Source organism: Mastigoproctus giganteus, chromosome 2 (genome assembly GCF_048544385.1).
Source record: "Mastigoproctus giganteus isolate SK-2022 chromosome 2, ASM4854438v1, whole genome shotgun sequence".
Taxonomy (NCBI): Eukaryota; Metazoa; Arthropoda; class Arachnida; order Uropygi; family Thelyphonidae; genus Mastigoproctus; species Mastigoproctus giganteus.
Window position 1 is genome coordinate 29,665,884 of NC_143576.1, and position 13,475 is coordinate 29,679,358.

The 13,475-nt window shown below is 37.5% G+C and overlaps 1 protein-coding gene across 3 annotated transcripts in view; it reads right to left on the minus strand.

The window, feature by feature from the left end:
- LOC150089241 (solute carrier family 12 member 2-like) overlaps nt 1-13,475 on the minus strand; it is a 544,391-nt gene that overhangs the window by 32,511 nt on the left and 498,405 nt on the right. For all 3 annotated transcript variants that reach the window (XM_090388535.1, XM_090388531.1, XM_090388539.1), the window contains one exon: nt 3,518-3,632. In XM_090388535.1, coding sequence (XP_090244661.1) covers nt 3,518-3,632 — 115 coding nt within the window. The remainder of the gene's footprint in view (nt 1-3,517; nt 3,633-13,475) is intronic.

Genomic DNA, 13,475 nt, shown 5'->3' on the forward strand with positions numbered 1-13,475 from the left:
GCTAAGATATGGCAGCACCTACTTCACTATTACTAGATGATATTTAGTAATATTAATACAGATGATTTGTACTAATAATAATACAGTAGAACCCGGATAAGAAGTTTTCGAAGGGACTGGAGGTTTAGAACTTATGTGGGAAAATGACCTAAGGGTATGAAATATTAACTACACAAATAAAAATGAAAAGATACACATACATAAGTTAATGATGATTTTTAAGTACTAATTGAGAGTTTATAAATATTTTACTCTGCCTATGGCAAACATTTTTAAACTGAGAATTTCTAATTGCTTAACATTCTGTTCATTAAATTCATTACCAAGTTGGAAGAATGAGCTCCTTTGGAGTTTCAATATACCTTAAAAAGGTCACAATTACAATAAGACAAAGCAACAATCAACCAAGTAATTCAGAACTGTTCACAATCATCAGAACTTAATGCTTAAAGTGGTCTACATATCCAATTATGGATATCGATGAAAACAATTGCAATATGTCACTTCCACTATATCAAAATGTTTATACTAAAAAGGTTTTAGCGCTGAAAGCCTCAGAATGGAAAATTCACTAATCAAACAGTTAGTGCGTAGTATCATTTTAGTTCGTAGTAAATCGCCGACGGGAGTAGATGAAATGGCATCGTTTCTGTTATCTCATATTGTGAATTCCTTCACAACGAGTTGCACTGATATGAAACGACCTTGAATAAGCAATGCTTCAACAATGGATTCTCAAATAGACAACACTGCGCCAATAGATTCTCAGTGAATACCACAACCTCTGGGTAGTGGTATCCGCCGAGAATAACATTAGTTTTCTCCTCTGGCAAAGCATTGCTTATTGGAGGTAGTGCAATGTCAGGACAACTCGTTGTAAAGGCATTCACAATTTGAGATACACGTACAATATATCAAAAAAGATCACATTTCACCTACTTCGGCAGTTTACTACGAACTAAAATGATGCTTGGCACTAACTTTTTCGATTACCAAATGTTTATATCATTTAATATTTTTTAATAATAAAAATATATAATTTCTATATTTAAAAAAACGTAGTAAGTGGGAAAATAATACATGACAACATATAGAGTTGAAATTGGGACTTAAGAAACCAAACCTAGTACAGTGGAAAACTTCTTATGCAGGGATTTCTTATCCAGGTTCTACTGTAGTTTATATCATTATTAGTATTAGCCATATGGTGCAAGGAAGCCCAAGGCTTTTGCTGCACTGGCCAAAAATAAACTATTTGATTCCCTTTTCACATAGGTACGTAATCAGCTGACCTTTGAATTTTCTGAACCTCAACCATGGAAACAGCTTATTTCAGTAACCAATAACTCGCTGGATAAAAGAAAACTTACTGACACTCCCATAATTTAAACTTATAGCCCCTAGTTCTGAAATCATTTATAACAGTGAAAATTTTGCCTTACAGTACAATATTAATAAATTAAAGAAATTAAGCAGAAGCAAAAATTAGTCTACTAAATTCTTTAACCAAACTGCTAACATTTTACACTTTAATTCACCCATCTATAGAACAAGTAAAGACACATCTGCTCTCTGTGACTGTCCAAATGCCAACATTTAAAGTGAGAGAAGCAAAAAGTACACCATTAACAGCACACTAAAATTGTATTAACTCAAACGGTTAACAATAACAATGGTGGATCTCAAAGGACATACAGAAAACAATTAACTAACAGCAACTTGTCGGTTATGAGTCAAATGTCCTAGATAAATATCATGACAGACTTGTATAGTCTGTATACATGACAGACTTGGCAGGCCAAATTTATCCGGATTAGTTTGACACAAAAATAATTTTGCCAACTTATACTTAGATTTCAGAAAACCTTTTGATATTTTTTGGACTAATTTTATTAGTGGAGTTCCCTAAGGTTCAGTGTTGTGCCTATTGTTGTTTTCTACATTTATTAATGAAACTGATGAAGGCATATCTAATTTAATGTCTAGATCTGCAGGTGATACAAAGGTTGGTAGGAGTAATTAATGACAGTAATAAAGATACACTGCTGCAACAAGATCTATTAAAAATTGCTTTAGTTTGGTTTGGTTTTTAATGGTGCATGGGCAAATAAGGCCATGATGCACCAAGTCCAATTGACAAAGGCAAGGTACTTCATATGGGGAGCAGTAATCCTATATTAATGTACTGACTGTGTGGTACCACACTCAGGGAAGTGGAGAATGAAAAAGACCTGGGGATAATTGTGCAGTCACATAGGAAGTCCTCTGAGCAGTGCAGGCAGACTGTCACAAGACTGCATTAGGTTTTGTCATTGACACAGGAATTTTGCTAGCTGGGATAAGGTGGTGATTAGGCCACATCTTGAGTACTCTATACAGGTCTGGACGCCTCATTTTAGGAAGGATGTTGAGAAGGTGCAGAGAAGCAATGAGCTTAGCAAGAGGAACATAAAGGCACTCTTACAAAGAATAGCACAGTTGCAAATTACACAACTGGAAACTAGACACCTGTGAGATCTGACTGAAGTGTTGAAGGCTCTGAATGGATTGAGTACACTAAATGCTGATGGTATCCTTCATTTTGCTCAGACAACACACATGAGGAGAGGTGTGTGGAAATTTGCTATCAGCTAAGTAGATGATTGTTGGAACAAACTTCCATGTGATGTTACAGAAGTGGGTAGTTTGAAAAACTTAAATAGAAACTAAAGATTATAGGAGTTGACAGGTGGTATGGAAAGTGTTGTTTTTTTTTTTTTTTTTTCCAGTTGATGCTATATAAGCTTGCTTTCTTGTATAATTTGCCACCATTAATACTCGATACTAGAAAAGTTATCCAAGAATGAGGACACAAGATTGCTAGAAACTAGTATCGATCAAAAAAAAAAGTGCTCAACTTTCAGCAAACAGTTGTACTCAAGACCTTTGTGTGTGGGAGGGGGGGGGGGAAGAAACCACATATGAAATGAAATTTGTTTAAATAAAAATGCTTGCTTAATAGGCCATCTTTTGCTCATTGTATATACAAATTAAAAGAAAAGTTGGGTAAATTTCATTTTTGGCTATAACACTCCAAGCAATAAAGCTGTCCTCCCAACATCCATGTTATATCAAGTTTCCACTTTGTTATATATCAAAAATATTGGTAATTAATAGCCTCAAAGCATGCACTGACAACAGTAAGTATATTATATATGTAGAAGTTTATGTTTGTGGCAGATTTGTACGTTGCTGCAGACTGAAAAATCCAGAAGAACTCATGGGGAGAAACCCTACACTTTCTGCTTGAGATTGGACAACTACAGCCTTGAATGGAGAGTTCTTCAGAAATTTTTCTGGCCATCAACAGGAATTGAACTTAGACCTATCCAGATGAGTTGAAGATCGTGATGTATCATGCCAACTAGGCTACCACAGAGGACAGGGTAATAATGCATAAAACATTTCTAAAGAAAATAGCATAACATACTGTTCTAAATTTGAAAAGTGATAGAAAGCACTACGCTATAACACTTACTTGCGCTGCTCAAGATCCAGCTCTTCTTTTTTGTTTGCAAGAGAAAATACTCTCAATTTACAGTTACTCCACTGAGATCGTGTTGTCAATAAATATGGAATCAGCATTGTTAATCCTGCAAGTATAGGATCACCATAAATACATTGATACACTAAATATCAGGTGTAGTTTGTGATAAAATAATTCAATTAAGGTTATTACTATATTTAATACTACTCATATACCATATATCATACTCCTTTAATACTACTCATATATCATATACAAATTAATAATATAGTTTATTAAGCAATCACCTAAACCACTATATATTAAGGTGACATTTCAGGCATCTTGCCGATTCCCATCATCAGACCATACTGTTGGGGGACAGAACAACAGAAAGAGTTATAAATTTGACTATATTACAATATTACAAAACAATTATTCCAATTGCAAAAGTTATTAATGAGTTGTGAATTTTAAGTTTAAAGTATTAGGTTTCAATTACCATTACAATAGAAAACAGATATTAATTTAAGTAAATCCAAATACATAAAAGATTAAAATTCCTACTTGCTAACAGACTCCTACTTGCCGATGCTGCCAGAAGTTAATTTATAGGTGAGGGATTAAGTTTATTAGTCAACAGAATAGTGAAGTTTTCTATCCTGGACCCAGTGGCTCTTGTGTGGTGGAAACCTGGGGAGACCTTTGTTTATACTCTGGACAGTGTGCAGGCTGGTTCTGGGGATCTGGATGGGATTGTATGTGGGGCACTGGGGCTTAGAGGGAAACAGGTATCCTGTGTGTTATCAGACACTCAGTCTAAAACACTGATGGATCCAGTATCTTTCTATTACAGAAGATTTAGGAGAAGTCCGGTTGGCCTGCCTCCCTTAAAATCCACCCGTGCACACCTTCTCGATGGTAAGCCCTGTTACGTCACTTAGGTGGCAACGAACGTGTAGAGTGGTTCTCTTCAAGACGCCTGGTCAGCGTGAAGAGGAAAAGACCAAACCCTCCAGCATATGACAGCACGACAAAATAAATGCCCCTCAGTCCCCAGCAGCTTTCACTCTCCCTCGTACGGCAGCGAGAGGATTACAGTGGAAGCAGAGGGTGCTAAGAATCTCTGGATACGACCAGGCTGCCATGCACGGAAACTGAACTTGGCCTGTTACAACGTAAGATCATTCATCGGTGAAGACAGGATATTAGAGCTGGAAAAGGAATTAGAAAATGTGAATTGGAATATCGGTTTGGCTGAAACAAGAAGAAGAAATGAATCCCTTATAAGTTTATCAAGTGGAAATCTGCTGTAACCAATGGAAACAGTGAAAGGAGTGAAGGTGGAATTGGGTTTCTGGTCCATAAAGATTTAAAAAACAATATTTTGGAATTCAAAAGTACATCACCAAGGGTGTCAAGACTAATACTCAGGATTTCTAAGAGGCACAAACTAAAGGTTATAATGATTTATGCACCAGCATCGAGCCATGATGATGAAGAGGTTAAATAAATGTATGCCGAAATTGAGTCTTCTAGATGAGCAGAAAACCCACTACACTATTATTATGGGGGACTTTGATGCTAAGGTTGGAAAAAGACAAAACAGTGCAGAAAGGGGAACTACGGGAAATTTTGGAATTGGTGAAAGAAATGAAAGAGGTGAAAGACTTGTGGAATTTGCAGAATCTCAAGGATTGTCAGTAATGAACACTTTTTTTCAAGAAAAGGGTGAACAGAAAGTGGACATGGAAGAGTCCAAATGGATTAACAACTAATGAAATTGACTTCGTCCTCACTAACAGAAGATATATTGTGAATGATGTTACCGTCCTGAATAAGGTAAATGTTGGAAGTGATCACAGAATGGTAAGATGTACACTTGATATAGATGTAGGAAAGAAAAGGAAAAAAACTGACCCGAGTAAATAATACAAAGGTCTTTGAGATAACAGAAGAGGAGAAAAAGCAGTAAGTACTGGAACTTAAGAACAAGTTTGAGCTCTTGCAGACTGCTCAGGACCAAGATATCGACGAGGAATATTACAACTTTCTGAAAGTGATAAAGCCCAAGGAACCTATAGGGAAAAAGAAATCCAAAGAAGAAAAAATTAGCCAAGAAACACTTGTTATGACGCTTAAGCTTAGTTAGTTAGTTAGTTGGTTTTTAGGAGCATTAGCAACTAAGGCCATATTGCTCCGGGAAATGCGGTGGTCATTCTCTGACCTTTCCTCATCCTCCGTATTTGGTGGTGACGAGCTCGAACCCCGGTCTAATCAAGAAGTGTGTGCTATGCACTGCTGCTCCTTCCCACCTGGCTACGGAGGCGGCGACGCTTAAGCAGTGGAATAATGCAATCATAGTTTTGCTGCATAAGAAAGGAGATAAATCAGAAATTGGAAATTATAGACCAATTAGCTTGTTATCCCACATCTACAAGTTGTTCACAAGGGTCATTACTAACAGATTAGAAAGAATACTTGATGAGAATCAACCGAAAGAGCAAGCTGGCTTTAGGACAGGATTCTCAACTATGGATCACCTTCACGTAATATCACAGCTAATGGAGAAAGCAAATGAATATAAAACACCATTATGCCTGGCATTTGTGGATTATGAAAAGGCATTTGACTCCATACAGCGTAAGGCAATGTTTCGGGCACTGGAAAGACAAGGCATAGATAACCCACATGTTATGATTTTGAAGAAAATATATGAGAATGCTACCTTCTTTATTAGAGTAGACAAAGACAGTAGGAAATTTAAAATTGAGAAAGGAGTTCGACAAGGGGAGACAATATCTCCGAAGTTGTTTACTGCTGCCCTTGAGGAAGCTTTCAGAAGATTAGACTGGTCGCAAAAAGGAATCAATGGAGAGTACCTAAACCATTTACGATTTGCAGATGACACTGTGGTCATAAGCCACGATCCCAAAAAATTAGAGGAAAATCTTAATCAGTTATGCACAGTTAGTAAGGATTTTGGACTAAAGATGAATATGGCTAAAACAAAAGTAATGATGAACAAGTATGCCACAGAAAAGGAAATAATGATTGAAGGAGCAATAATTGAAAAGGTGGAGTCTCATACTTATCTGGGACAAGTTATTAGCTGTAATAATGATAAATGGCTGGAAGTCAAGAGAAGAATAAATTTTGGATGGATAGCATTCAGGAAATATAGTCACATACTGAAGAACAATATCCCAGTTTGTCTGAAACGTAAAATAATTAACCAATGTATACTCCCCACCATGACTTATGGAAGTGAAACTTGGGCACTCACCAAAAGAATGGAAGAGAAGCTGAGAACTATACAGCGAAGAATGGAATGAATTATATTGGGAATCAGACTGTTAGATAAGAAGAGAAACACATGGATTAGGCAGCAAACTCAAGTTAAGGACATTCTTATCAAAACTAAAGAACTAAAATGGTCTTGGGCAGGACACATAGCTCGAAGACATGATGACAGATGGACTAAGAAAATAACAGAATGGTACCCAAGAGGAGCTAGAAGAAAACCTGGAAGACAAAGGCGGAGATGGATAGATGAAATTCATGAGTTTGTGGGTAGTAAATGGATGGCCAGTGCTCAAAACAGAAGGAACTGGAAAGTTGCTGGAGAGGCCTTCATCCTGCAGTGGATTGAAAATGGCTGATGATGATGTGGGGCGCTCTTCTGGATGTCACGATTATTTTCTTTTCCTGGTTTTTCATTACCTCTTCTATTTTCTTATCGAAAAGGTGTAAATATTGCGAGTTGAATTTGCCTCCCTGTTTTCTGTTGATTGCTGAGGGTCCAAACATTTTTATGAAGAAGGCTTCTTTAAATTTCCTTCTATTGTATTGGTTGCCTGTAGAAAGGATTCTAATGTTGTTGAAATCCCTTGTGTCACCATATTGATATGCATGTAGAGCTGTGTCGGACTTTTGGACTCTTATATTGTTCATCTTTATGTTCTTTGATTCTGCAGTTTAATCTTATATCATTCTCCTATGTAAGTATCCCCACACCTATAGTCTATTTGATAGATAGAACCTCTAGGGTTGTAGTGCTGTTATTTTAAGATTTGCTTGAAGGCTGAACTCTTGAAAAAAAGGTGGTGATACCAAATTTCCTAGTTTCTTTTGCTATTTTATCCCCTCCTGTGTTGGGGTTGCGTGGCAGTCTTGGAGATGTCTTCTATGGCTTTGTTAGTAATGTGAAGGAACTCGACCATGGCAAATGTGCTTATTGTTTGTAGTTCCTTTTGGGATTTTCTTTACAAATTCTGTGGGTTCTTAGGAAGAGGGACTTGAGAACACCGATTTTTGTTGAGAAAGGATGGCAGGATTTGTAGGATTATCCCAGTGTCAGTAGGTTTTCGATAAACTTCCATAAGTAGCCCTGGGGTTTTCTTGTGAACAGAATGTCTAGTAAACAAAGGCTACTGCTGTTTTCTATCTCCATTTTGAATTTGATTTTTTGGTGATGGCTGTTGAGAGCTTAAAAGATTTTTTGTACGTTTTCTGTACTGTGGCTCCAGTAACTATTATATCATTGACATACCTGCTCCAGAATTTAGGTTTTTTAGATTGGTTTTCTAGGAATTCTTCTAATTTTGCCATAAATATTTCTGCCATGAATGGAGAGAGAGAGAGAGAGAGAGAGAGAGAGAGAGAGAGAGAGAGAGAGAGAGAGAGAGAGAGGTCATTTTCCATGCTGAGGCCAGAAATCTGTGTGAATTTGGCTTCCATCAAGCAGATCTTAAAACAACAACCCAATAATCTCTACAACCCTAGAGGTTCTATCTATAAAATAGACTGTTGGTGTGAGGGTACATGCATAGGAAGAATCATATAGAAGATTAAACTGTAGAATCACAGAATGTAAAAAAGATGCACAATATGGAAGAGTCCAAAAGCCCGACACAGCCCTACATTCATTCCAATGTGGTGGCCCATAGGATTTCAACAACACTAGAATCTTTTCTACAGACAACACCAATACAACAGAACGAAATTTAAAGAAGGCTTTTTCATAAAAATGTTTGGAGCCTCAGAAATCATCAGAAAACGGAGGCAAATTCTACTCACAATATTTACACCTTTTCAATAATAAAATAGAAGATGAAATGAAAAACCAGGAAAAGAAAATAATCCTGACATCCGGAAGAGCGGCCCACATACAACCCCATCCAGACCCCCAGAACCAGCATGCACACTGATTACCACAGTATGAACAAAGGTCACCCCAGGTTTCCACTAAACAAGAAACACCAGATCCTGGATGACAGGTGTGATCTAGGTCACACCTGTCAAGGGTACTGATGGGATAGCCACACCTCACAAGATCCGCCTTAACTTTAGCAATCTCAGTGTGCCTTTCATCTACAGAACTAGAGTGGGTCCAGGCATGGGTTAACAAGGTTTGTGCAGTGGCAAGAAGACGGCTGGACGCATGTGCTGACTGACTGGAAGTTGGTAAATTGGCCAGCACACATTGGTTTATGATAGACAGTTGTCTTCAAGCGTGTGCCTAGGTAAAGTCAAGGCAGATTTTGTGAGCTGTGGCTATCCCCAGTACCCTTGACAGGTGGGACTTGAACATCCAAGGTAATGACTCAACCGCAAGCACCTTTATTCCGTACTACCCAAACCTATCACAACAGGTTTCCAGGGTCCTAAAATCACATGGGATAAAATGCGTACAACTCCCAGGCAGTAAGTTATGATCCCTCATCTCTAAAGTGAAAACACCGGTTCCCACTGTACTACAAAGTGGTATAGTCTACTGCATCTCTTGCTGTGACTGCACTAGCTGCTACATTGGGGAAACTGGGAGACGGTTCAGGAAAACATCTTTTGGAACATGAAGGAGCCATCCGCTTAGCGGACATAGAACACTCGGCCATTGCCGAACACTTCTGGTCAACCTACCACAACATTGACCCACACTGCGATGTTGTGATTGTAGATAGGTCCCACCACCACCACCACCACCACCACCACCAACGTGCCTGGTTGGAGTTATTGAACATCACATGCTCTAATACCTCAGTCAGGAGCAGTGGATGTCGTGTCCACCCTATCATTGAAGCAACCATTTTGATGAATGACAAACGTTGGCAATATTCACGTGGTCACAGCCACAGGCTTCAACATCCAAAATTAACCATCACATCACGCAGTTCATAAACATGACTGGCAGTACATGCCCTCATGTTCCACACTCTTAACTGTCAGTTTGACTGATGAAGGTTAACAAACTAACTGAAAGCTTTTGTATGTACAGTAATACCCCGACTTACGCGAACTCGGAGTTACGCGGTTCTTGATTTTTTTCGTTTGGCAACGCTGCCGCCCACTATCTTCAAGGTCGTTTTTCATATGTTATCGATATATGGTGCGACGGCGGAGAATGAGAGCGAAAGATGAACAAAATTCAACTTTGCTGCTTTTATGTTTTTTATATCAGTGAAGGGGAAACACATTTCACCATAATAACGTAAAAAGCAACACAATTCCAGCTATCGGTATAATCGCAAATGCAATTAGATCGAGTTTACTACCAGTTTATAACAGATTTCACTAGCAGAAACGCAACTGGATTTTTATTGTTTTATGGTAGTAACCCCTAGAAATGTGAGGTGTTAATAGTGTATCTCTGCCTTTATGGTGTTGTTTATTCAGTTGCTACATGCGCGAAGCTTTGTTTATGCGTATCAAGCGTGCCTCCTCGTTTTGTAATTGTGCTTTATTCCCTAAAAATGAGTAAAATACTTAATTAAAAGGTGTGAAAAGGAAGCGTCCTGGTGAAGACACTGCAGATTCAGAGAGAAAAAGAAAAGCAATTATCGATAAACAGAGGCGGACTGGGTCAAAAATTCTTACCCGGGAAAATTTATAGTGGCGTCATACTATGGTTTATGGCCAAAATCACACTGGCCCACCGGGGTTTCCCCGGTAAGGCTTATGGCCAGTCCACCTCTGTCGATAGAGAAAAAATATGAAATTGTGAAACGCTTTGAGCGAAATGAAAGACCATGTGATACTGCACGTGCTACAGGCCTAAATGAAGCAACGGCGAAAAGCACATGACAATTGCAAACTTCACAGGTTGAAAATTGAAAAGGGCTCAATTGTAAAGGGCTTAAAAATTTTAGAAAACAGACTCCAACGAAGAACGCGTTATAGCTACAAAGCAAGGAATAAAAAAATTATTAGCTTGCTACGAAGAAATTCTGCGTGAAAAAAAGAACGCGCTGTGTCGTCAGACGAATTTGTTAGATTTTATGAAGCCATCGACATCGAAATAACTTTTTTACGTAAGTCATTTGTTTTTTTAACACATATTTTGTATTAATATGTATAAAGAACTGCAATTTCATTAATATTTTTCTTCTAAACTAGTGTTTTTGTTAGTCCTTGGTCCCAATTAAGCAAAATTTATATGTATTTATATGCAAAGTTGTACCCCGACTTACGCGAATTCGACTTACGCGATTTTCGTCGGACCCACCTATCGCGTAACTTCGGGGTATTACTGTATTTAATTTAATATACGTGTGTTTTCCAATTAATATTAAGCTTGTCATTATTTATTCTGTCTCCATTTCGCTCCGTGTCATGCAATAATCCACAATAATAATAATGAATCCAGAGCACACAGGCCTCCTTAATCATAACTATATTATTAATTTTCTGTGACATATGAGTGGTATATAGTAATAATCTTAATGGAAAACAACCATGTAACTTCTTCCCTTAACTATATTAAAATAATTCAAGTTTTTCATAAATTCCAATTTGATTCTTTATAACTATAGCCTCTCCTATTTATTTAAAACTTTTGTAGCTTGATTAAATGCAATAATTCACAATTACACTAAATTAAACTGAGTTGTACATGTTATTATATATATAAAAAAAAGTAAAGTGCAGCCATTATCAACCCACTGCAGGATGGAAGCCTCCTCAACAATTCATGTTGAGGGAAATGGACCATAATCTGCCACGCTGGTCCAGTGCGGGTTGGCAGATCGACCATATTCAGCAGTCAGGGGCTTGAACCCCGGTCTACTCAAAGAGCGTATGCTACTGCACTCCCGCTCCTGCTCACTCGACTACGGAGGCCTTTATTATATATAACTAGGTTTAATCACACTTAAGATAAAGAGCAAGGTGGTACAATATAGAATAAGCCATATGTCATGTTAACCAATGACAATGTACCAAGAAGTAAATTACTGAAAACAGTTTGAACATTTCATTTAAATGTCATTAATAACATCATGTAAATTGTGCAAGATAAATTCAGAGCTGAATCACTGGATTGTGCTATATGCTAAAGAAACAAATCTTGAATAAGTCATACCAGGATTGTGTAGCCTAAATATTTCAGGATTCCCACCCTTAAAGAACTTCAGGAAAAAAGAAACATTAAACATCATTTAAGGTGATAAATGGTAATGTCACGGAACACTTGCTGATTAGTAGTTTCTCTCTGTGAACTTATTTAACACTTATAAGATAATGATATGTATACTCTTTCTAAAAATTCTATCAAAAACTACTGCTACTGCAACAAGATCTAGAAAAATTAGGCAGGTGGGCTAAGAAATGGTGATCGAAGTTTAATATTGGCAAATGCAAGGTATTGCATATGGGTAGCAATAATCCCATATTAATTTACCAAGTGTGTGGCACTACACTCAGGAAAGTGAAAGGGACCTGGACGTAATTGTGCAATCAGATATGAAGTTCTCTGAACAGTGCAGACAGGCTACCTAGACAGCTTATGGGGTTTTGTCAATGATGAATTTTACTAGTGAGATAAGAAAGTGATTATCCTTTTGTATAAGGCATTGCCTTATACAAATAAAGGTCAGGAGGTCTTGTTTTAGGAAGAATGTGGATCTGTTGGAATAGATAACAGAGAAGGGCAAAAAGATTGATGAGAACAAAAGAGTGCTCTTATTAAGAAAGGCTTGAGTTCTGCTAATTTCAGGACCTTGCAAGATCTGATTGAGGTGTTTAAGGCTTTGAATGGATTGAGCTTGCTCAATCTATTCAAAAGTATTCTTCCTCTTGTTCAAACCACACACTGAAGAAGAATGGTTGCAGGGTAGCTGTGCAGAAATTTGTCTTTAGCCAGAGGATAGGTGATTTTTGGGGAAAAAATGTCCATCTCTTGTTGTGGAAGTGGGTAGTCTAAATGCAAAGAAGAATTTGACAGACTATCAGAGGAATGGATAGTTGATGTGAGAAGTTCCCCCCCCCCACTGTTGCTGTATAAGTTTGATTTCTTATATCATTTGTTACTACTAATACTAATAGCATACTATGGTAATTATACATATAATTTTTCCAACATGAAATTTTCTGAGCAGTGCAAACAACCTGCTAGAACAGCTCAGAGGGTTCTCTAAACAATATTCACCTTTCTCTTCCAATTAAACATGACTCCTCTTCAAGAAGGATCCAGGAAGTAAAAAGTCACTAATATTAATGTTTATGTATCATATAATACAATAAAGTACATTACAGTTTGTTTGGTATCTGCAAAAGTAAATTTGACTTACAAATGAGCCTCAGGAATACATTAAGTACCAAGCTGAGGAGACTGCCTATATTTGGTTTTATGATAAGAGGTTTATTCTGTTTTTTGAGTGAAGGATGTTTGTTTGTGATCTAGTTTTTATTTTTAATCTTTCTCAGGAAAAACTAGGAATTTGGGATCCTTCCTGGGATCACAGGAAGTTCTAATGCCACTTCATCTGGATAAGACTATTCATCCACCTTCATTGCACAAGAGGATTTTAGTCACTTTTGATTTAGATATCTTTGAAAGACTACTGGTTGGAATGCTGTTTGCCTGATCAGTTCCTCATTGCATAGTGAGAGTTTTGAGGTCTGAAACTGTTAAGCAAACCCAACAGGTGGTGGAAGTATCTGGAGGCAGACATCCATTTGGAGGAATATTTAT